General features: G+C 33.4%; 4 protein-coding genes across 4 annotated transcripts; 3 read left to right on the forward strand and 1 right to left on the reverse strand.

The window, feature by feature from the left end:
• Nucleotides 1–1,662: 1,662 nt before the first annotated feature.
• On the forward strand, nucleotides 1,663–9,754 carry LOC114191076 (uncharacterized). Its single transcript, XM_028080238.2, has 19 exons — nucleotides 1,663–2,499; nucleotides 2,592–2,636; nucleotides 2,911–2,992; nucleotides 3,119–3,187; nucleotides 3,510–3,680; nucleotides 3,774–3,839; nucleotides 4,859–4,927; nucleotides 5,006–5,074; nucleotides 5,147–5,424; nucleotides 7,543–7,679; nucleotides 7,787–7,884; nucleotides 7,953–7,991; nucleotides 8,083–8,142; nucleotides 8,312–8,413; nucleotides 8,540–8,591; nucleotides 8,684–8,739; nucleotides 8,916–8,980; nucleotides 9,074–9,125; nucleotides 9,289–9,754. The coding sequence occupies exons 1-19, from the start codon at nucleotides 1,961–1,963 to the stop codon at nucleotides 9,352–9,354; spliced, it is 2,115 nt and encodes a 704-aa protein (XP_027936039.1). The 5' UTR covers nucleotides 1,663–1,960; the 3' UTR covers nucleotides 9,355–9,754.
• Nucleotides 9,755–11,863: 2,109 nt separating this feature from the next.
• On the forward strand, nucleotides 11,864–12,870 carry LOC114190809 (early nodulin-like protein 8). The gene is made up of 2 exons (XM_028079855.2): nucleotides 11,864–12,190; nucleotides 12,304–12,870. The coding sequence occupies exons 1-2, from the start codon at nucleotides 11,998–12,000 to the stop codon at nucleotides 12,708–12,710; spliced, it is 600 nt and encodes a 199-aa protein (XP_027935656.2). The 5' UTR covers nucleotides 11,864–11,997; the 3' UTR covers nucleotides 12,711–12,870.
• A 367-nt stretch (nucleotides 12,871–13,237) lies between these two features.
• LOC114190892 (protein yippee-like At4g27745) lies at nucleotides 13,238–14,986 on the forward strand. The gene is made up of 3 exons (XM_028079962.2): nucleotides 13,238–13,434; nucleotides 13,540–13,656; nucleotides 14,614–14,986. Exons 2-3 carry the CDS (start codon nucleotides 13,564–13,566, stop codon nucleotides 14,839–14,841), a joined length of 321 nt encoding a protein of 106 aa, XP_027935763.1. The 5' UTR covers nucleotides 13,238–13,434; nucleotides 13,540–13,563; the 3' UTR covers nucleotides 14,842–14,986.
• Nucleotides 14,987–15,674: 688 nt separating this feature from the next.
• On the reverse strand, nucleotides 15,675–21,105 carry LOC114192011 (UBX domain-containing protein). The gene is made up of 4 exons (XM_028081516.2): nucleotides 20,204–21,105; nucleotides 16,887–17,057; nucleotides 16,512–16,715; nucleotides 15,675–16,197 (listed from the first exon to the last, which is right to left on the reverse strand). Exons 1-4 carry the CDS (start codon nucleotides 20,975–20,977, stop codon nucleotides 15,961–15,963), a joined length of 1,386 nt encoding a protein of 461 aa, XP_027937317.1. The 5' UTR covers nucleotides 20,978–21,105; the 3' UTR covers nucleotides 15,675–15,960.
• Between the last annotated feature and the right edge of the window lie 1,767 nt (nucleotides 21,106–22,872).

Consider the following 22,872-nt stretch of genomic DNA (forward strand, 5'->3'; position numbering starts at 1 on the left):
CATTAAAATTACCAGTTATAAAAGTCATAAATAACCGAACATGGGTTAACAATAAAAAAATATTGTAATATGTTATAACATAACTTTTAATAAAAAAATACCAAGACAATGACATTTGATAATGGCACTAACATGTGACAGTACTTTGTCACGTGACACTAACAGTGTGCCACATGTCACACTAGGGATTTGACATGTGACAAAAAAAATGAGAGATTGCTACGTGGCACATCGTTAACGGCGTTAATATTTTTTTTTTCTAAAATGGACCTAATTGTGGTACTTCTTCAAAAATTGTGGCGCAATTGATATTTTTTTTAAGAACAAGTACCAAACTGATACGTCTAAATGAAATTGAAAACCATTCGACTAATTAAATCGAAAATAAACTCTGCACATTATAACAAACAATATGGACATATTTTAAACATTATTTTATACACTCTAAAATGTTGGAAATTATCATATTCTTAATTTATAAAGTTGATTAACAAAATAATATGAAAAAAAATTAGACCTATCAATTTTTTTTATTAGTCACATAGAGTAAGATACATTGTGTTTCATGATTAAATGTTATATATTTTTCATTTATTTTCTTTAAAAAAATTATGTATATAATGTATTATTTCCTTTGTGTTTTTTTTTTCACTCATTTTAAATTTCAAATTTAAAAGTTTAAAATATAATTTATCACAGTCAACTTAATACACAAGAAAGTTAATTAATATCTCAAGAATATTAATTGACAATCTTTTTTCTTTTATTTGCTTACATTTTCAATTTTGTACTAAAACTCAAAAGAAATAATAACATTTTTTTCTTAAATATTTTATTTACAATAGTGCGCATGTGTTCAACTTCTATAATAACAAAAAATAATAAAATTATAATTATAACTAATTATAACTAATTTTTATTTATTTAATTTAAAAAATATTAAAACAAAACAGTAGTTATATATAAAAATTAACTAAAAATAAAATTAGAAAAATGTGAACATAAAAAAGTAAATCTTTTTATATAATAATATAGGTACTATAAAAAAAAAGCAATGAAGATATTTTAACATAAATAACACAACTATTCATATTCCTTAGTTCATATATTATTTTCTAAAATAACCTAACGAATAAAATTGAAAGCAATACACATTTTCTTTCTTAGTGAAAAAATAATTTTTTTTTAACCGTGAATATATAATTTATTATATTTTACTTAATTTTAAAACAAATTATCAACCATAAAAGAAAAAAAAAAGTTATCCACTTGCATCGATATGAACGACAAAAGATAACGTATATTAACTTTTACAATGAATACGATAAAAGTCAATTTGTCCGGGTAAACGATATAATATGCTTTTATTTAACAATGTCAATATACATTTTTTTTTCTGACTTCACCATTTCAACTTTAGATAAATTTAATAAAAAAATATATCTTTCTAAAAAAATTATGATTTTTTTTTAAAATTTATTGCATGCATATTTCCACGATCATAAATACAAGTTTAGTCAGACTCAAATGCAATGGCATGAAAAATATAATTAAAAAAGTATAGTAAAGTAAATGAAAAAAAAAATAGAGAAGAATGATTGGGAAAAGTTAAGGGCAGTAGAAAGTGAAAAAGAAGAGTGGAGGGTCCCATTGAAAGAGTCGGAAGCGGAGAGGAGAGAGAGGACGAGGAAGAAGGAACATGTCAGGCGTTAGAAATGGGCGTTGTTGTTTTGTTGGTGTGCCCACCCCTCACCGTCATTCCTCTCTACTCCTAAGCCTCTACTCCTCTTCTTCACCACTCTATTAATCTTCTACTTCTTATTCTTATTCATATTCTTATTATTACCGCACGCACCACCATACTCCATACTCTCTTCTACTCTTTTCAATTCAATTGATGTGGGTCAACTGAGAGAGCTGAGGGTCAATTTAGGTCTTTCTTCACTTAATTCACTTTCAAATGGGGAGCAGAAGCTACTCCGCCAATCCCGCCGATTACAAGCTTCTAGAAGAAGTTGGTTACGGCGCCAGCGCCACCGTCTACCGCGCAATCTACCTTCCCTACAACGAGGAGGTCGCCGTCAAGTGTCTGGATCTGGATCGATGCAACAGCAATCTCGACGACATAAGGAGGGAGGCGCAGACCATGAGCCTCATCGAGCATCCCAACGTTGTCAGGGCTTTCTGCTCCTTCGTCGTGGACCGCAGTCTGTGGGTGGTCATGGGATTCATGGCGCAGGGCTCCTGCTTGCACCTCATGAAGGCGGCGTATCCCGAAGGATTCGAAGAGGCAGCCATCGGATCTATCCTCAAGGAGACTCTCAAGGCGCTCGAGTACCTCCACCGACATGGACACATTCACCGCGATGTTAAGGCTGGGAATATTCTCCTCGATTCCAACGGCCAGGTCAAGCTCGCCGACTTTGGAGTTTCCGCTTGCATGTTCGACACCGGCGACCGCCAGCGCTCCAGGAACACCTTCGTCGGAACTCCCTGCTGGTGCTTCACTCGCTTCGGTTACGGTTTTGCTGTTCCTCTTTTTGCGCTCCGTTATATGATTTTCATGTTTTAGTGTTCATGTTTTTTCGCAGGATGGCGCCGGAGGTGCTGCAGCCTGGAACCGGATATAATTTCAAGTCAGTTAGTGCTCTTTTTCTTTTGGATAAAACGTGGAGATTTTTAGTGTTGTTTGATTGGAATTGGAGTTTAGTCTTGTTAGCTTGTTAATTTATGTTGACCTTTAGTGTGGACCGTATCATGCGTATTTACTAAATAAAATCCAATTCTAATTCTGATTGAAGAAACATAGGAAGTACTTTAGTAACTTTACCTAAGTTTTGTTTGGTGGTTTGGATTAATTGTGACAGAAATTTGGTTTCTTGTTTGTTTGAATTGTGTTGGGTTTGACAGAGCGGATATTTGGTCTTTTGGAATCACGGCGTTGGAGTTGGCTCATGGTCACGCACCTTTCTCCAAGTATCCTCCCATGAAGGTTTGTCAAAGTGGTATTTATTTGCTGCAGCGTGTTCAGAATGGTTATGTTCTTTGGGTTGTAGGTTTTTGTGATTTGTTGTGGTGTGCGGATGAAATAGGGATTCACAGTTAGTTTTTTGTGTAGGTTCTTTTGATGACAATTCAGAATGCACCTCCGGGGCTTGATTATGATCGTGACAGAAAGTTCTCCAAGGTATGGGTGTTCTTTCTGCCTAGACCAATACTTCGGTATTAAATGCATTTACCATCAAGGATTATTAAATGTGAACACACAAACATGATAGTGACTATGTTTCTGCTAAACAGACACAATAAAAAAAATATTGAACAATTTAATTTTCTTGTCAATGTATAATTAGATGAATTGTTAAAATATATCAAATTTAGCGTAATAGAAACGTGGACACATGGAAATGCCATGCTTGTGCTTTCACTATTGATAATAAGAATAATAATCATTATTATTATAGTTGGAGTAGTAGCAGTCTAATTAAAGTATTTCCAGTTGTGCCCAGTCTTTTAAGGAAATGGTTGCTATGTGCCTGGTAAAAGATCAAACAAAGAGGCCATCTGTGGAGAAGTTGCTCAAACACTCCTTCTTCAGACAAGCTAAGCCTCCGGAACTTTCTGTTAAGAAATTATTTGCTGATTTACCACCACTGTGGAACCGTGTCAAATCCCTCCAGGTTTGATGTCATGTGCACTTCACTGCATGTCTGTTATATAAATTCACTTAACCAGTTTCTTTTCCTGTGCTTGACAACGCAATAACCTTGCAGCTTAAAGATGCAGCTCAGCTAGCACTGAAGAAAATGCCTTCTGCAGAACAAGAAGCTATATCTCAAGTAAGGCTGATATTAAATTTTATTTGTCACGTGATGAGATATATAGTCAATGAGCCATAAGAGCATTTTCAAGAATGACTGATGTTATCCAAGTTTACCCCGCTCCCCTTTCCTTGATACTGGTTTCCTTTTCTGCTTGAAACCTTGATAGCATATTCAAGTTTGGTTGATTGGTACAGTGCATTACATACTTAAAATGGTATAACTCTGGTTGATCTTGCTTCAACATTTTTCGATTTACTCTTGTACTGTAAGTTAGAACACACAATTTGGAGAGTGGCACTCATTCTCCTCACTTTCTTACTTTGGATATCCATCTTTCACGCCACTCCGGCAGTTGACTTATGAATTTCTCTATCAACCTTTTTAAATTGTCCTTCTCTTATCTTTATATATATGCTCAATCTTCTTAATCAGCCATGTCTTTCAATCTATCCTCATTTTTCATCTTTTATCTATATCTCAATTAAACTTTACTAGTTATTTTTTGAGAAATTTTCAGTCAAAAGCTAAAAGTAGCCTTGCATCACTATTTAAATTGCTCATTATAAATCCAAAATTGAACATTTATTTTTATCAATTTGCAAACTAAAATACTGAGGTGACCATTTCAACACTTATGTACAATAACCAAGATTTCCTGCTTATTTGCCTTGCTATGAAATTTTCTTTGTTAATAAGTACTTTTTTGAAAAACATTTCTACAAAAAGCTTTATTATAAATAAACAATTCTGTCATAAAATTACGTTTTTCCTGCTTGTGCATTGTTTCCTTGGAAAATCTCCAGTTTCCAGTTTATTACACCTCTTTAGTCTTTACAAACGAGAGGAATTTATGCAATTGGTCCCAGTCCTGAAAAAGGCATTTGCAATTGAGATTGAAAGATAGCCATTTATTTCGGAAGCTTGGCTTTTGAAGTTTCTCAGTTAAAATCCTAGAACACGTATATCAAGGAAAAATAGCCTTGTTACTTTTATAACCATTGAAATCTAATCCACTTATTTATTTTAATTTCTAGAGTGAATATCATCGGGGAGTTAGTGCATGGAACTTCGATATTGATGACTTGAAAGCTCAAGCTGCATTGGTATGCTAATTTCTTTTAGATTGTTTTTACTTGACTAGTTTTTCTCTTGACCTGAACAAATGTCTTCAATTTTACCAGATGCAGGACGATGATGATATTGCAGAGATGAGGGAAGAAGATGAAAACAAATTCTTCAGCTCTTACAAGGTTTGGTCAACTGTTCTAAACTTTCTATATCTCAAAAAGGATTTTTAAAATCATTGTTGTTTGTCATGACAGGGTACAAGTGATTTCCAGTTTTCTATTGACAAAAAGAATTCAAATAACTTGCAACAAGATGAGTTTGCAGTACAAGTAGGTAGTAACGACATACCACAGAGTGAGAAGAGAAATGGATCAGTGGCTGAAGCAACAACATCTTCTACTTTAGAGAATGATATCGGAACAAGCAAGATTAAATCACAATCAGTGAAACTTGGTAAAACCCAAAGTGGACCCCTGGTGCCAGGATCAGTGCTTGGTCATTCTTTATCTGAGAAAGGGCGTGCGTTTGAAAGGTAGATTGTATTTTCAAATATATATTTGTTGTTTTTATATTAGGCTGGTGTTGGTAGTTTGAGAGAAAATGGAATAGAAAAGGAAAGGGACGGAAGGAATGGAAATAACTTGCCTTCCCTATATTTGATGATCAAAGGGAAAGGAAATGTGGGGTAAAAAAAGTGTTCCAGTGCATGTGCCTCCCCACCCAGTGAAGGTCTGAGTAGGGTACATGTATGCAGCCTTACCTTTGAAAGCTGCAAGGCTGTTCCTAGGACCTGTGACCTAGGTCACAAGTGGCAAGCTTACTACAGTAACAAAGCTTACCCTCCAAAAACGAGGGGTTAAAGAGTTAAAATTATTAGAGCAAAATTTCAATATAACCCTTCCAGACATTTTATAACTTCTAAATTTATGGCATAAAACAGGAAACAAGGATAGTTTTCAATATAAAATTCCTTTATTACCTTGTTTCCCCTCAAATAAGTTGTAAGAGGGGCAATGGTTCCTATTATATAATGCCCTTACCTTTGTATTATTTTAGTAGCCAGGGAGCTATTTTCTTCCACGCCACTCATCGTACCTTGTGTATTTAGGCTCTTAAGTGAAGAAAGATGAAAAATAGTAGGCTTTGATGTTTTATTATTGAAGATGTAATGCTTTATATAAATTATAGGACCATGACCTGGTACTTTCTTAATTTGCAAGTTTAGATACTTTTTATTTTGCCTTGACTACTGAGAATTGGAACTGTTTTGTGCTTGCTAAATTTGTTGGAAGTATTGGTCCTAGAAATAAAGGACATAAATTTCTCAATTTCAAGGACAAAAATAACATTTAGAAGTTACCTTTATGTAAAATAAGATCATGAATATAAACTGTATATATTGTAAAAGATTAAAAAGTAAAATTCCTATGAAAAGGAGGATGAGTTAGTTATATTGGTTCTGTACTTTATATCTTTCAAAGCATTTCAGTTCCACATTGGTTTTTGGTTTGAGCATGTGTATATACCCTAGTACGGAAAGTGTGGATCAGCTGGAGGGTAAACCTTTGTTAATTTAGAGGAAACTAAGATAAACAACAGTAAAATCATTAGAAGGATTTAGAGGTCAATGGTTTGCCTAAAAACATGACTCACAATAGAATAATATTATGATGATGTTTGATTCTTGTAGTGAACCATAATATAAAATGAATTGGTTATGGTCGTAGTTGTTGAATATCATAGAAATAAATTATGCTTAAATATTTTTTATAGGGAGTACCGTAAGGTGATTCCCTTCATGTGTGTAAGCAATGGAGATAGTAAGGCTCTAAAACGGTTAAATTGTACATAACTTTTTAATCTTGACTTGTTAAATGTTTAAATAAACTTTTTTGAGATACTAAATTAAGAAGCTCAAAGTTTGAATTCAGATTTGTTATATAAATCTTAGGTTTTACTTTTAAAACTCATGAATAGCTTGTGTTTTTTTCTGTATCAATGACAAATCCTGTAATTTAGTAAATTATAAATATATAGAGAACTTTAATTTAATTTGTTATCTTTTACTACCCACAAGTTACCTGCCTTCGTTGTGTTGCACTTTCCTCAAAATCTTACTGCATCTTCTACAGTAATTCTTGTGTGATCATAGTGGCACAACCAATTGAAAAGCTTTGGATGTACTAGATTTTATGATAATATAATCCAATGGTCATCCACCGGAAAGTTGCGTGAGTGTAACTCGCATCAATATGAGTTGATTCATGTGTGTGCAAACACCTGCCAAGTTGGGACGCATTCTCCATTTGGAATTTGCATTGATAGTGTGAAACAGCCTTTAATTTCGAAACTATGTGTGGTGACCTATAAACAAGACAATCATGCTTATTTTATTTTTACCGAGTTCTAGTAAGTTCAAAATTTATCTTTGTAATTTGCGTGTTTTCTGAATAATGTTCTTTACCCGTTCTATATTTATCGAGTTGTCCATAAATGCACCGTGTAAAATGTGTAGTTTTAATTTTGAATGAATAAATCTAATGTGTGCATTTTTGTTCCGCACTTTATGCTGCTTGGTGACTGAGGTTTTCATGTTATCAATAATGTGATCTTTGGCTTGTTAAGATTTGTAATGCTCTTACTTCTTTAGGTTTGAGAATGAAAATCAGTTGTCAGGTGAGAAAAGTAATCGTGATATTCGACGAGCTCCAAGCTTTAGTGGTCCATTAATGCTTCCAAACCGAGCTTCAGCAAATAGTTTATCTGCACCAATAAAATCTTCTGGAGGTATTTGAATCATCATGTACACCGTAAGGCTATTTGTACAAGTTCTAGTATATTTTAATCGGCCATCTTAAATCTCGGTGTTGATTCTGTTCCCCAATTCTTGCTAGGATTCAGAGATTCCTTGGATGATAAGTCTAATAAGGCTAATCTAGTGCAAATCAAAGGACGGTTTTCAGTGACATCAGAAAATTTAGATCTGGTGAAGGTATGTCTTTTCTTAATAATCAATTTGTCCCTTTCGACAACCTTAACTGACTTCATGTTATTGCGTAGGATATTCCTGTAAGTTCAGTTTCACGCCGATCGTCACAGGTTGGTTGATGATGTAATTGATTATTGTTTATATTTTGATGTTTTTTCTTATCCCTCGGATGACATTATCTTCCGCTTACATTACATGCAGGGGTCTCCAATGAGGAAATCTGCCAGTGTTGGTGATTGGATGGTGGATTATAAACAAATGGTTTGTACAATTTCCATTGGCCCTATACCCAAATTCCAGTAACATCCTTTTTTTTTTTTTTTGAATATTTGGATTCTTTGGTTAGTTACACTTGTGTGGGATGTTTCATTTATTATTGTATTCGATAACTAATACTTCTCCGTCTTTCATTGGATGTATTTCTCTTCAGCCAATTGGTCAGTCCTCCAATGATTCTGCCAATATGAATATTCCTGCATCATTTCTAGTGCCTCATCTTCATAATCTTTTCCAGCAGACATCTATTCAACAGGTGAGAGAAGCTTCAAGTTCGAGCAATGACATAATTTGCTTGAGTTTGTCTGCTGAAAAACTGATAATTTTGAAATGTAACTTCTACCAATTTATAATCATACTGGAAAGTTCTCTTTAATTCCAGGATCTTATAATGAATATTTTGAATGGCTTGCAATCCGCAGAGGCAATTGATGGTGAGTGAAGGATTTTTCATTGGTTATGTTTGAGAATCTTTTTTCCTTAATATTAGATGAACTAACGAGTACAAAACAATCAATTTTTTCAGCTTCTCAGAATGGAAAGTTGCCACCATTGCCTCGCAATTCAGAAAACAATGGAAGTGTAAGCAAATTTCGTTAGATTAATTCTTTTCACTTGTTCGCGCAATTTTTATTAACTACTGTGTATGTCAATTTTCTGCTCAGAGCTAGTCACCTTTTTTTGTGACAAACCTGCAGTAGAACACACTGATTTTTCATCAGCTTTATGTCTTACCTGGCATTTGCGTCATTTTACAGGTTGACACAGCAGTTTCAGAGAGGGAACTGATGCTGCTAGCCAAAATTTCAGAACTTCAATCTCGGTTAGTAAATATCAGCTCATAAAATATGCTTTCCTGGTCACCCTTTCTCTCTGCTTCACGAAGTTAACACACCTTCTGTCATTGTATTATCAGGATGATTAATTTGACTGATGAACTAACTTACGAGAAGTTAAGATACGTGCAGGTTAGTTTCTGTACAAGATTTTATATTTCACCATCTGTTCTGGATTTTCTTCTGCTACTTGCTTGGATTACATAAATTTCATATCCAAGCTGAATCCATTTAAAATTGAAGCATTGAAGGTGCCTGTGAAACTAACGATCGATCTGGTTATCGCTTTGAACAGTTACAACAACAGGTAGCTGCTGTCTACAGCCAAGAACAAAATGGGGAAAGAGAGGAATATGCATGAAGGTTGATAATTATGATCCTCTTTGATGAAGTACATGTACGATGTACATGTACATCCAGGCGAGTGATCAATCATGCTTTGGACTCCAATTCTCTGTTTACCGAAGGAGAAATAGTCCTTGGTAAGTGTCATATATATTTCTGATCCAGCCTTGCTTGTGTTCAATATCAATAAGCCTTTGTGACTATCTAAGCCCAGCTAGTGCAAATGATATGTCATAGTCAATCTCATTATTTATTTCATTTAAAAATTCAGATGTAAATAAGCTTCTCTTCTGTATCCTTCTGCAACGTCCCATGTTTGCAGTTTAATCCGGAATTCTCGTGATAACTCATAAGAAAGTTGTGGGGATTACCCCGTGCCAGAAATAACACCCCTACTACATATTGAACTCTTTTTATTATTATCCTTAAACTATATCGGATTTGAACTTGTATAGGCTTGTTGTATCAAATAGGTTCTGTATCAAATTAAACTCAGCATGCTAAAATATTCTCGTTCTACTATTCTATTTACGTTATAGCATCCAAGTTAACAATTTAATTATGTTACACGAGCCAGCATTAAGCAATTGATTCTTCAATTAGGACCACATTTTCAACCTAAAAAGGAAAGGTCATTTTTATGATACAATATTTGTTGTATAACTTTTTTCATGTGCCATTGTTTTCCGTTTGATATGGAAGTGTTGAAATAACTTTTTTGAGGTCTTCATGTTTTTCTTAAAAAATCTTGTATAATTACCATGCTCTTGTAAAAGGTGTCTTTTAATTAAGAAAATATGTTTTTCCTAAAAACCCAAATAAAAAGTTACTCGGAAGTAATTCTTGGTAAATTTACTTCAATAATTTTTCTTAGATTAAAATTTATTAATGTAGCAGTTAAATATGATTTGGTACTAATTCGATGATTATGTACACTATATGTTAGAATAATTGTATATTTACAATTAAAAAAATTTTATAATTAGTGTTGCATTTCTTTAAAAATATTGTTTGTTAAGTTAAATTTGTAAAGAAAGTACTTGTTTTAAAACTATAAATAGTATTATGTTGTTGGATACGTATGTTATAAGGTCAAATTGAGTTAATGGATACGTATTTATTAGTTGGTCGTCCATGCATATATGAATCGAAGAGGAAAGTAACTACCCTCAATCGATAGTGGAACTGGAAATATTATGAATTTTACATCGATTTAAAGAATTTCATCTTTATTTTATCTGTTGGACCAAACAAACATAAAATTTGTACAATTTTTCCCCTCTTCTGAAAAACCTCGGACTACTATTCGGCTTTAAAACGTACTACTGACACTTTTACTTTATCAAACAACTGTTGTACCCACTCATATCGTACAATCTTCGCAAACATTGACTTTCCTTAGCTCCAACAACCATCTACCACAAATTTTAACTTACAAAATTTCTCTCATCTTCATTACTGTTCTTAGATGACAAAAATAACAACAAATTCTTTTTAATATACTGTGTTGTTGACGTGCTGACAAAAATTGAGTCTAAATTTGTGTTTAAGATGTTTTTCTTCTAATTTTGTAATTTCTAATCAATTTTATAAAATAGCTTTTTAAAAAACCTATATTTAGACTGGAGTCAAGTCCTCTACTAATTTGTTTTAGTGATATCGTTTTACTGAATCTTCAAAATACACAAAAAGAAAAGAATTTGGAGATTTTAGAGTGTTTGTTTGTTACGATTATTTTATAACTTTGATTGACTTAATTTTTTTTAATTCATCATTGATACAGAATTTCTATTAATTTCGTTGATAAATAATGTTTACGAAAAATTTTCAGGCATCCCATTGAGCTAGCCATGTGATGTGTCTGGAGAAGTTTGGTGTTTTTCTTCCTGGCCGCACATGATAATGCAATACTGTGACGCAATTATACACACAGAGACACTCTCAATATAAGAAGAAGAAACCTCATAAACTAATATAGTTTGCCAACTGGCTCATGTGCACATTATCAGTGCATATAGTTGTCAAGTTTATCTGTTTCTTTGTCTTTAACCCTTTACACTCACCACTACTTTCTCACCATCACATTATTCAATATTCTTCTTCTACCACTATCTTATTTTCTTGTCAAACATGATCATTAAAAAATTAATTTTAAATCTAATTTTACAAAATCGATTTAGAAGATGAATTTATATTTATTTTTATATATATATATTAATGAATTCATGTGAGACTTTCAATATTAACCATATCCCTTTTACAATGTTTGAAAATTTGAAGAATTAAGATTGACTCATTTATAAAGATAGAAAAGAAAGTAAAAAAAATTGTAAATTCAACTCTTCAATCAGAACAGAACTAACATATTACTACCGGTTAATATTTGTCGATAAAAGAAACTACGTTTTAAATCTAGGTCTTTTTCAGAAGAACAAATCTAATGAATGAAAACCAACTATATGAAGTAATAAATTGTATCATGTAGGAATTATAATACTCTAAAAATTTTGACTCAGAGAAACAAGGGCACCCAAGTAAATTGACCTTGAAAGTGTGGTTTTTTCTGGATCTCATTACGAACCCTCCATTGGGCGTATCTGAGTGGTCCTAGATTATAACTCTAAAATCTAACGTGAGTGTGACTCTGAGAAGAACCAAGATGGCCAATCTTTCAAGTCCCAACAGAATGTTGGCGTTTCTCTTCCTCACATTGGTCCAAATCCAAAGCAAGGTTTTTTGCTACCAATACAAAGTTGGAGATCTTGATGCTTGGGGCACACCCACCTCATCAAATCCACAACTCTACAAAAAATGGTCCACGCATCAAAATCTCACAATCGGAGATTCCCTTCGTAAGTTTACACTATTTGCTATATCCTATGTTTTTCACTTTGGTTAACAAAAAGGGTACAATACAATACAAATCTTATGATCTCATGTGTTATCATTGTATATGCTTACACAGTGTTTCTGTACCCACCAAGCCAAGATTCAGTGATTCAAGTCACCGAAGAATCCTTCATGAAGTGCAACATCAAAGACCCTATCTTGTACATGAACAATGGCAATTCTTTGTTTAACATTACATCAAAGGGCCAATTCTACTTCACTAGTGGTGTGGCTGGCCATTGCCAGAAGAATCAGAAGCTTCATATAGCTGTAGGTGAAGGAATAATCTCAGAAAATGTTGATTCTGCAGATGCTGCTCCTGCATCTGCACCCTCTTATCCCACAGTATTTGGCAATATTCCTGTAGCTGCTTCTACCTCAACACCAGCAACCTCAACCTCATCTCAACTCACTTCAACCTTTCAAGTTCTCATCATTGGATTTCTGATATCTGCATTCTTTTCTTCCTTATGTGAGTATTAGCTACGTGACAATGTCAATGTCAATGCTCAATGCTCAATGATTCATTTGTTGAGTTTACCCTTTTCATATAATGATTCTTTCACCATTGTAATACTTTTGTGATTGGAGATTTGCGTTATACTGTTTCAATCCTTCATTTATCAGAGACAAATTTGACAAATGTTGTGCTGAATTATTGTCATTCTCTTAAAAGATCTTATGAGTTATGAAATAATCAGATGTACAGTATTTCATATTCATTATGGTGAATTATCGACATTCTGCACTATCAAACAAAAATAAGAAAAGTTAAAATCAATTCTATATATATAAATATATCCAGAGACATAATTTCAATTACTTAATTTGAAAAAACAGATAATGACCCAAAATAGGAGGTGGGGGATCGAAGAACTATCTTTTTTTTTTCTGTTCTTCACAAGAAATTAGACAAAATTACACGTGTTAAGAGACTGGTATCTGTGACCGACCATTTGTTTTTTAAAAATAGGTGGCACTGAAATTCTAGAGACTTTTCAGTGTACTATATAGTGATAGAAAATCTTTTAACTTTGGAATTAAACCACTGTGTTAATCAAACCCCACTATGTTATAACTTGTTGGAGAGAGAAAAATCTCACAGAATGTGTGACTGAGGTAGCAGAAGAAAGCCCTGAAAAAAAGGAAAAGTTTCTAATCTTTGAAGGTCTAAGCAGAGTGATTCATCCACTGCTACAAGAAGCAGGTACCTGCAAATTCATTTTGAAATTGTAATTGAAAACTGAAAATGCTATGATCATGGTTCATGATCTGATGAACACTATTGACTAAACTGTTCTTGGTTAAAAAGGATCGAGTTGTGATAATCTTTGAAATGGAGGAAGTGATTGGAGCCAGATTGTACTGTTGCTCTAATTGTAGAAACCATGTTGCTCTTCACGATGATGTGATTTCTAAGGCTTTTCAGGTGAACACTGTTCTCAGTCAGCTTTAACTCTTATTCTGTTATCAATTTCATTTGATCTGTTCACTTCACAGCATACCCTGCTATCATTGATCAAACAAGAGAACCATTCTACTGTCACATGATATGATTGGATTTTTGGAAGAAATTTCAGTTTGCTTCCAATTTATTCATTTTTAGTAAGAGTAATTTTCTAAAAGCAACACAAAACTTTTCCCATCTTATGAATATGATGAATTTGAGCACAAAATCTTAAGTTTTATACATCCTGTATTTTTATTCACATCCCCTCCATTTGTTAAACGTTAGACAAAACTCCTTCCATTCTGAAAATACGTCACCATCATTCTCATATGAGAAAAGTTTTAAAACAGAATTTGAGTATTATAAAATAATAATAATAATAATAAACTATTTCGAATTCAAAATTAAAATACTGCATTAAAATATTTTTCAAAAATTTATCGATGAGATGGAATAAAACTATTTTTAAAATATGTTTAATGAACTGAATAACAAAAATGAAATGACAGTTTATTCATTTAATTATTAATTATTCATCTGCATTGATTTTTTTTTTGTTGCAATACTTTTGAAACGATTCTGATAATCATGCCATCAATAATTATTAATTTTTTTCCATTACTCCAATGCTAAAAATTATGTTATCGTTCGAATATTAATAGTTTCAAGTTTTACCAATTGTAGAGATAATTATTTGTAATGTACACAGAGAAGGGAGTTGTGTATAAGAAATATAAAAACTTTTGTATATTACCCAAAAAAGAAGGGCACTTTTCTAAATTTTGTTTGGAAATGTATCTTATCCACAAAGCCTGAAGAGTTTTGCACATGTTTAATAATAGAAGGAATTTTGTTAAAAGAAGCGAAAGATAAGAAGAATGATAAGGTGAAAAGTTTTTGTTTATGGGAAAGTTAGTAAGTCCAATTTATTTTCAGGGGAAAAGTGGAAGAGCTTTTCTGTTTGGTCATGCATTGAATATTAGTGTGGGATCAAAAGAAGACAGAGAACTAATGACTGGTCTTCACACTGTGGCTGATGTCTACTGTTCTGACTGCCATCAAGTTCTTGGTTGGAAGTATGAGAGAGCCTATGAGGAATCTCAGAAGTACAAAGAAGGAAAGTTTGTTCTTGAGAAGGCTAAAATTGTCAGGGAAAACTGCTAGTACCTTCTCCATATTGTAAGCATTTGACAGTGCTTGTTATGTGTTTGTGTATATGCTCATTTCACCATTTTTTGTTGTTTTCTGTTTATTCTCTCAAGTTGTGACTCATCATGAAAAGAGTATATTGAAAATCCATGTTATTGAAGACAGTAACATTTTGATTGATCAAATTGAAGAAGATCTGGGAGGATTTCACAAATTGCCTGGGAATATCAAGTTGGAAGAAGGTATAATAATTTGGATATGTTGTTTTATGCATCTTGGACCAGCTTGGGGAACCTTGGTGATGCGATCATCAATCACTTTTTCTTTTCCATGGAAACAGTTTCAATTTAAAATAAAATCTTAAGAAGTTTTTTTTTCTTTTTTTGTGGGTGAAATTTGTATGGTATCCTAATAATTTAATGTATGGAAAAATATCTGATATGGAATGATGTGATATGAGGGTACAGTTGGTTAGTGTGTCACTTTTTTCACAGAAAAACGACATTTCAGCTGATTCGATCACCAGTTGAAGGTACCACATTCGATCAAGAAATTAACACTGGGTCTCCCCCAAAGAACCTTCAGAAAACAGATAACAGAGCCTAAGCTCTTACAATGGGGGTAATTTGTATTTCTGCTCAAACAACAATTCTAAAATTCACCAATTGATTTCATTATATTTGCGTATTTTTTAAATAAGAACAATATATAAATTATTATGAGGATTAGAATCAATATTTTAAGACCAAAAACAGATATTACCTTTGATAAACTATAAGAAGTGCTGCTCATGGGAACCCGGTAGCTGGTCGAATGCTAAATCAACACAAATAATCAGAAACAAAATATACAGACAGATAACACTTGGGAACTTCCTAATTAAGGGAAGGACCAAATATATATTATATATTATATATATATCATTATTCTAAACCATCTCCACATGTCGCTATCTGTTTGATTGATTCAATTGAAAATAAGAAAAATAAAAACTACAAAAACCACGACAACCTATGCATCTAACAATTTTAATTGTTCAACCAGTCAATTTTTTTAGACGGAAGAATGAAACACCACAGAATTCCCTATTTGCAGGTCTTATCTTCATGTATCCGTAAGATTATTAGGCAAGCTTCATTCTAATGAACTGAGCTCCACAAATAAGCTGGCCTGAGGGTGCAATCCTGCTTCCTTCAAAGACAATGCCAGTTTTTCTTGTCCATAAACAACCCGTGGAAAATTGGATACCAGACTGTAACTGTCGGCTTCTAAACTTCCCAGTGAGTCAACATAGTCATATAAAGACTGAAGTGTCGCGGTGCTGTGGAACCTCCTTCCCTTACGTTCACCATTTGGAAACCGTACCAGAACCTATCCATTCATAAACACAGATGTAATTATCATGTAAATTACAACACAGTCAAACAAAAACTGAACTGAAAAGAGAGATACTAAAGAGGGAGGCTAAAGCAATTTCAAAACATACAGAACTAGAAGTAAAGATCATTCATCATGTATATAAGTGAAACCATCAAGAATTTTAAGTTCAAACTTATCATATGAATTAAAGCTGAGATCTTGAATACAAGTGAAACTATATAAGCTGAACCAGTTATTATATAAACAGATGAAAGATGCTGGCTAAAGGAGAAATAAAATCACAGCTAAATCTTCTAATACTGTACCTGTGTAACATCAGGTCCTTTTTCAGGTTCTTCACCAAGAGACTGAGCTTTCTCTTGACGCATTTTAGCTAATGCAGCTTCTTTCTCTGCAGCTTCTTGTGCTGCTCTTTCACGAGCCTCTTCCTCCTCTTGGCGTTTCCTCTCAGCTTCAGCAGCTTCCCTTGCAAGACGTTCTTCTTCTTCTCTCCTCTGACGTTCCCTAGCCTGAACATATATACAACATTAATCCATTGCACTAACAGGCCTGGTCTTTCGATAAAGGCCTCTGCAAAGAAAGTTGAGATAGACAAAAACAGCCAAGCCATTGTGTGCAGAACACAAAAAGTTATACGAAACAAGAAAAAAAACACACCCATAAACTGCAAAACAACATACTTGATCAGCTTCTAGCGCAGCCCTGTATGCAGCATCTTGCTCTTCCCTTAAGCGCATATTATTTCGTCTTTCTTCTGCATCGAGCCTAGCTGCAACAAGAACAGGGGAACTTTCTTCAAGCACTCTCTGCAGTGTCACTAGCAGCTCCGCACTGGATTTTGGACCTTCAACCTGCATTACATGAACTAGATTAACAATGAAAGTATCATAATCATAATACTTTATCAACTTTAATAAGTGGCACGCCATTTCAGTAGAAAATAAAGAATATGGACTCTAAGCCTTTCTAGAAAAAAAACTACTTATTGAATTTAGGGAGCTTTACTTTACGTATGCAAAGAGGGAGGAAAATGAGATAAAGGTGACTGTATACTTAGTTAAATACAACCAAATTGATATGATTTTGGTTTAATATAAGGTCTTACAAAGTGGTATAAAACATGAAGAGTTAACTACTACAAGATCATAATGACTAATAATGAACAAGGAGATAATAGGGAAATTAATCCTAATAAATCACTCTAAGAAACTCGTAAGGGGAAATAAAATGTGCAAAAGCCTGAATGCAGGAGACTCCTTGTCCGCGGAAAAGCCTGTCTTGTCTATGTAATGAACTGTAATTCCGACCTAAACCATATAGTTTCCAGTAATGAAGACATAAATTAAGTTTACTTACTCTTGGGTTTAACATTCTAAAATACAATATTGTTATGTCATGAGATGAAATATTCTTCGCATATTCTAACAATGCTGGTGGAATTGAATCTATATACAGTTTTCCTAAGCATACTTGTGGCATAACCACTTGACATCAACAATCAAAACCTTCCTCATAAGCAGAAGTGTCTTGTACCAACCGGGGAGGAAGAAAATATTTTCAAGTGACAAAGGACCAAGCCAAGCAACATAAAAAACATAAGTTATCAAAACCAGCTCTGTCCAGCAAGTCCAACCAGTTGGGCTGGGAACTGATGGCATAGCAGATTTAAAATCTTTAGTGGATTGAATATGTCACTGAACTGGTGTATGCACTAAATCTAGTAAGAAGTGGATTTTAAGCTTAACTCAATCATACAAAACCAGCTTAGAAGGTGAGGTTTGCACTCACATATATATATATATATATATATATATATATATATATATATATATATATATATATATATATATATATATATATTAAATTGAATTTATCTCTAGTTGATATGAGACTTCCAACACAGCCCCTCACGTTAAGATATATACATTTTGAATGTGAGAGTTGACACTAATGGATAGTCCGGTAGCGGGTACAACAATATGTCCAACACTAACAATGACTTTGATACCATGTTAAGAAATGGATTTTAAACCTAACTCAACCCTACAAAACCGACTTGTAAGGTGAGGTTTGCACCCACTTATATATTCTAAATTGGTTTTATCTTTAATCGATGTGGGACTTCCAACAAAACCAATAACCCAAAAAGTATGACTCAGACTGGTTTTAGAATACTTATTTTAATTCATGAGTTTGACACTACAAAGTGGATCTTCACATTGTGCAACAAAAGCTGACATGCATCCCAATGCACACAGACTAAGCCTGTATGTGGAGTGAGTTTAACTTCCCAAGGGAATGATTTGCAGAGATTAAAAGCGTTACCAAGTTTTAGAAACCTCCACACAAGGTAGAATTGAACTGAGCTCCTTGGATTGGTTAAGTTTCCCTTGACAACTTATCCAGTGATATTAGTATTCATATATGTACCAAATTTATTTATTTATTTATTTATATGATATACCTTACATGCATTTTTTATATAATTAATATATACCAATTCATGCAACTTAACCGTTGATCCACCTTGACCGGTCCAATAACCGGTCCAATATGAAACAGTATGAAAAACTAAGCAGAACAATATCAAATAATCCCTATCCTACTAGGTAGGAATAATAGCTACATAGATAAAATAATCAGCTTCATCTAGCCAACATCAGTTCTTGCGACATGATAGAGGAAAAGGTACTTGATACAGAAATGTATTTCTAATGATGATTTTATTGGGATCTATTGTTCTAGTACTGAAGTAGATTGCACCAGTCAGAAGAGTAGATTACAATATGTTTACTCTAGTGAAAAGGAAGAGAGGGAAATTAAATGGACATCGGAGGAAGTCTCATGATAAATAATATTCCTAAAGCTTAGTTTTAAAGGTGCCGAATGGCACCGTGTGATTCATGTAGCTCTAGAAATCAAGTTCTGTACAATAAAAAAAAGGAAATTAATGTAGATAATTTTATTCAGATTCATAACAACCTCAAAGCTACGAAGACAGATATCATAACAGTAAGAAAATGAAAAAGTGGTTATCCCCAATAAAAGGATTCTGAAAAGGATGTTTCCTTGAAGATGTCATTGTTAGTGTTTAAACTGTGAGCGGAACTAGAAAGATTATTTGCCACTTGTCAGTATTCCTTTCTCTGACAATAACCAGGACTAAACAACATCAACAGTGACATTTAAAGCCTCGAGCTTACTCTGGAATAATATAGCATGAAAATTTTTTGGGGGGAAAGTCTTTTATCCATGTTTTAACAGATTATGAACATATTTGTCACATCGAGAAGTGCCGAAAGCCATTTTCACCGTCTGATCTATCATAAATTACCAATTCTAACAAAGTTAAAAGTGTAAACCTTGTTTTACATGCAATTTGTGCAAATGGGGGTTGGCTCAGCCACTAAACAAGTAGCATTGAACTGCGTTAATATGACTGGCATGCCTAAACTTGGAATCGGTAACACACAACAACACAGGGCATATCAAGTAAGAAAACTCTTGTTGTGAGACGCAAGAGGAGATAATATTGTAGAAAAGGCCAAAGATCACAATACTTGTCTAGTCTGACCACATTATCAAGTAAGGAATTCCACGACACGATAAAATCTATTTAACAACATTTCAACTAGGACAGGATAGAAGTACGGGTACAGCAGGGGAGACAGATGATCATGAAGGCGGGAGGAACACAAATCCATAACAGCAATCAAATTCTGAAAGTGGAGAAAGTGATGAGAGCAAGAATGTGCATTAGAGGGAATGTAACTGAAGTTAACTAGAGCTATAACAGGCATATAGTGGCACAGACTGTGACTACTTAAATCATACAGGAGCAGAGAAAATACAAGTCAAAACACAACAAAGAAACTATAACCTGCCCAAAGACTAATCACGACAACAAATATAAATATTTTCATTCCATATATGTTTCTCAACCTGTCCCAGTTCACTCCAATTCGCCAAACTGAAAAATCCATAAGAATTAACAAACCTGTTGAAGGAGAGCGATCCTCTGATTAGTGGCGGCCATGACGAGAGCACAAAAGGGAAAGCGGGAGGCTTTCAAGCTGTTACTCATCTTAAACCCTTCACTGGCACGAATGCTGCCACCCCAGCAAACAAAATTCTCGTTCACAAAGGCGGCAATGGTTTCGGAACAGAGAGTCCTGTGGCAAAACGACGGCGTATCGGGGTGATCGGGGGAATGCAAGTAAACAAAGAGAAGCTTGAAGGAATTCCGGGAGCGCTGGAGCGCATCCATGAACCCCTCGCCGACGAAATTGGGCCCGGAAGAGCCGTACTCCCTCTCAAACGCGGCAACGAAATCCAAGGCCTCGGAAGTGGCAGCCGAAACGGAAACCAAGGGGGCCGAGGAGGAGGATGAGGAAGGGGCCGAGCCCAGGCCCACGAGGCCGAGGGAGTAGGAGAGTACTCCCCCCGCGGCCCACAGACCCAACCCGATCGCGCCGGAGATCAAGCCTAGACTGCCGGAAACAACGGAAACGGGTAGCGTGATGAGTTTCCAGGCGAGACCCGGCGGCGGTTGGGGTAGGGGTTGGAGATCGGGTGCGGAGGGGACATGATTGTTAGGGTGAGGTTGCGGCGGAATATCGGTGTCGGTGGTGGGGTTTACGGAAGTGGTGAAGGAAGAGATTGCGAGTTCGAGGTCCCAATCGTGAGCAGCGAGGATTTCGGTGCAGAGGTCTGCATCTTCTAAACCAGTTATCGCTTGAAAATACGCCAATTTATCTGCTACATCGCCCATTTTCCTTCCTTCTTCCACTCTCTTTCTGCTTTATACCTTCTTCTCTTCTCTTCTCTCTTCTCTTTAGGGTTTACTTTCAAGATCCTTCCTTCTTCTCCATCAAATTTATTCAACTCACAACCGTCTTTTCTTTTCATATCAATTATTCTTCGACTATCTTAATGTCTTATTTTACATATTAAAACACTAATTTATCTCTAATACATTTCTCCACTATAAATAAAAATATTTTTTCATTCTTACTATTTTCTTATGTATGATGGGTAGAAGATGAACTCGCATGGTAATATTATATGTAAAATGGACACAATTTTTAACTTCAATTTAGACTCATGTTTTTTTTGTCATAGACTCTGTTATACTCTTATGATTAAGACTCGAATGAATTGGTAAAAAAAAAAAAAAAAAAAACTCTGAATAGGAAATAGTTCATAAAATTTTAAAATTTTTAAAAATTAGAAGGCTTCTACAATTTTTATAATAAACATGTGAAGTTACTGGAATTAGTAAAAGATTACAAGTAAATAATCAATTTTTACAGATAAATATAAATTTTCTTAATTATATTTATACATCATTACAAAAGTCAAATGAAATTTGTATCAGGACTAAAATTATTTTAAATTTTTATTGGTCTCAAGTATTCTTTCACCCAAAAAAGAAATAGTATACTACCCACATTCTACACCTAGTGAGTATAAATTAACTTCTATGGAAAACTTTCCAAGATTATTTTTTATGTTATTGCACGTGATTCAGGCGCGGCTAATTGAAGAGTCTAGAATGGCCAAATATTTTTGAAATTTTCTTAAATAATATATATATTCAAAAATTTTAAACTTTTTAAAATTATACATAATATATACCAAAAATTGATAAAAATTAAATTATGTATTATTTTTTATAAAGTACAAGATTTAATGTTAATAAATAATCAAATATAATAAAAAAATTATTTATTAAGATTTTTTTTTTGTCTTTGAAGTTTTTTATAAATTATACTTATTTTTTATTCTTTGTTTTCTCTTTGATTCAAAACTAGACACAAACTCATTACTCTCGTTCTTTCATTTTCTTCCATTCTTGAAAAAAAAGTAAAGTAACTTTGTTTGTCTCACTTGGTACTTAAATATTAGTTTAATGGTTAACATTATTTTTTATCTCATGATTTTTTTTTTGTATATTTATTTTTTATGAACATACAAAAGAAAAAAATAATATAGTATGTGTTTTTTCATAATCATAATTAATTTTTAATTGTGTCTTGATTATTATATGTTTTTCTTTTAGTAATTACGTATCAATTTTTTATTAGATTATGATAAATTATTTTTTTTATTATTAAACTTTAAAAAATAGGAATATTGATGAAAAAAATATTAGTTTAAAATTTCAACTCCAACATTTTATTGTTGATACTTCTAACCATACTTTCAACTCCAACATTTTATTGTTGATGTTCCTAACCGTTAAGATTTGAAAAATTTATCAATCTTGCTTGGATTATGTCAATTTTTTGCAAAAATAAAAAAGGCAAGGACATTTTACTTGATTGATTGTCTAATTCATCTTATTTTAACTATTTCTATTTTTACATCTAAACAGAAAGATCATTTTCTACCATGAAAATTATCAAAATAAAACTGTAAAATAAAATAAAAGATGAATTTCATGTTGGCAACATGATACTTACCTTTATACTAAATTATATATTACCGACAATCATTAAATATATAAAGTTTCAGTGTATTATTTTGGCTCCCTTAAGTTATTGACAAAGATTGACATTATTGAATATGACTAAAATAATATATTGGATTTAGGATTTGGTATTACTACCTAAATAAAATATTGATTTATAGTTTTATATATTTATTTTAATTTAAATTTGAATT

Source organism: Vigna unguiculata, chromosome 7 (genome assembly GCF_037176805.1).
Source record: "Vigna unguiculata cultivar grain cowpea cultivar isolate G323 ecotype 2 chromosome 7, ASM3717680v1, whole genome shotgun sequence".
In the NCBI taxonomy this organism is placed as follows: domain Eukaryota; kingdom Viridiplantae; phylum Streptophyta; class Magnoliopsida; order Fabales; family Fabaceae; genus Vigna; species Vigna unguiculata.

What these genes read in the sequence shown, in the direction of transcription:
- LOC114190809 (XM_028079855.2), top strand. Translation starts at nt 11,998, where the DNA reads ATGGCCAATCTTTCAAGTCCCAACAGAATGTTGGCGTTTCTCTTCCTC. An exon ending in CACAATCGGAGATTCCCTTC is followed by an intron (nt 12,191 to 12,303) that starts GTAAGTTTACAC and finishes ATGCTTACACAG; the next exon opens with TGTTTCTGTACCCACCAAGC.
- LOC114192011 (XM_028081516.2), bottom strand. Translation starts at nt 20,977, where the DNA reads ATGGGCGATGTAGCAGATAAATTGGCGTATTTTCAAGCGATAACTGGT. An exon ending in CTGCGCTAGAAGCTGATCAA is followed by an intron (nt 16,716 to 16,886) that starts GTATGTTGTTTT and finishes ATATATGTTCAG; the next exon opens with GCTAGGGAACGTCAGAGGAG. An exon ending in AAGGACCTGATGTTACACAG is followed by an intron (nt 16,198 to 16,511) that starts GTACAGTATTAG and finishes ATGAATGGATAG; the next exon opens with GTTCTGGTACGGTTTCCAAA.
- LOC114191076 (XM_028080238.2), top strand. Translation starts at nt 1,961, where the DNA reads ATGGGGAGCAGAAGCTACTCCGCCAATCCCGCCGATTACAAGCTTCTA. An exon ending in TTCGTCGGAACTCCCTGCTG is followed by an intron (nt 2,500 to 2,591) that starts GTGCTTCACTCG and finishes GTTTTTTCGCAG; the next exon opens with GATGGCGCCGGAGGTGCTGC. An exon ending in ATTCAGAAAACAATGGAAGT is followed by an intron (nt 8,740 to 8,915) that starts GTAAGCAAATTT and finishes GTCATTTTACAG; the next exon opens with GTTGACACAGCAGTTTCAGA.
- LOC114190892 (XM_028079962.2), top strand. Translation starts at nt 13,564, where the DNA reads ATGGAGGAAGTGATTGGAGCCAGATTGTACTGTTGCTCTAATTGTAGA. An exon ending in TGATTTCTAAGGCTTTTCAG is followed by an intron (nt 13,657 to 14,613) that starts GTGAACACTGTT and finishes ATTTATTTTCAG; the next exon opens with GGGAAAAGTGGAAGAGCTTT.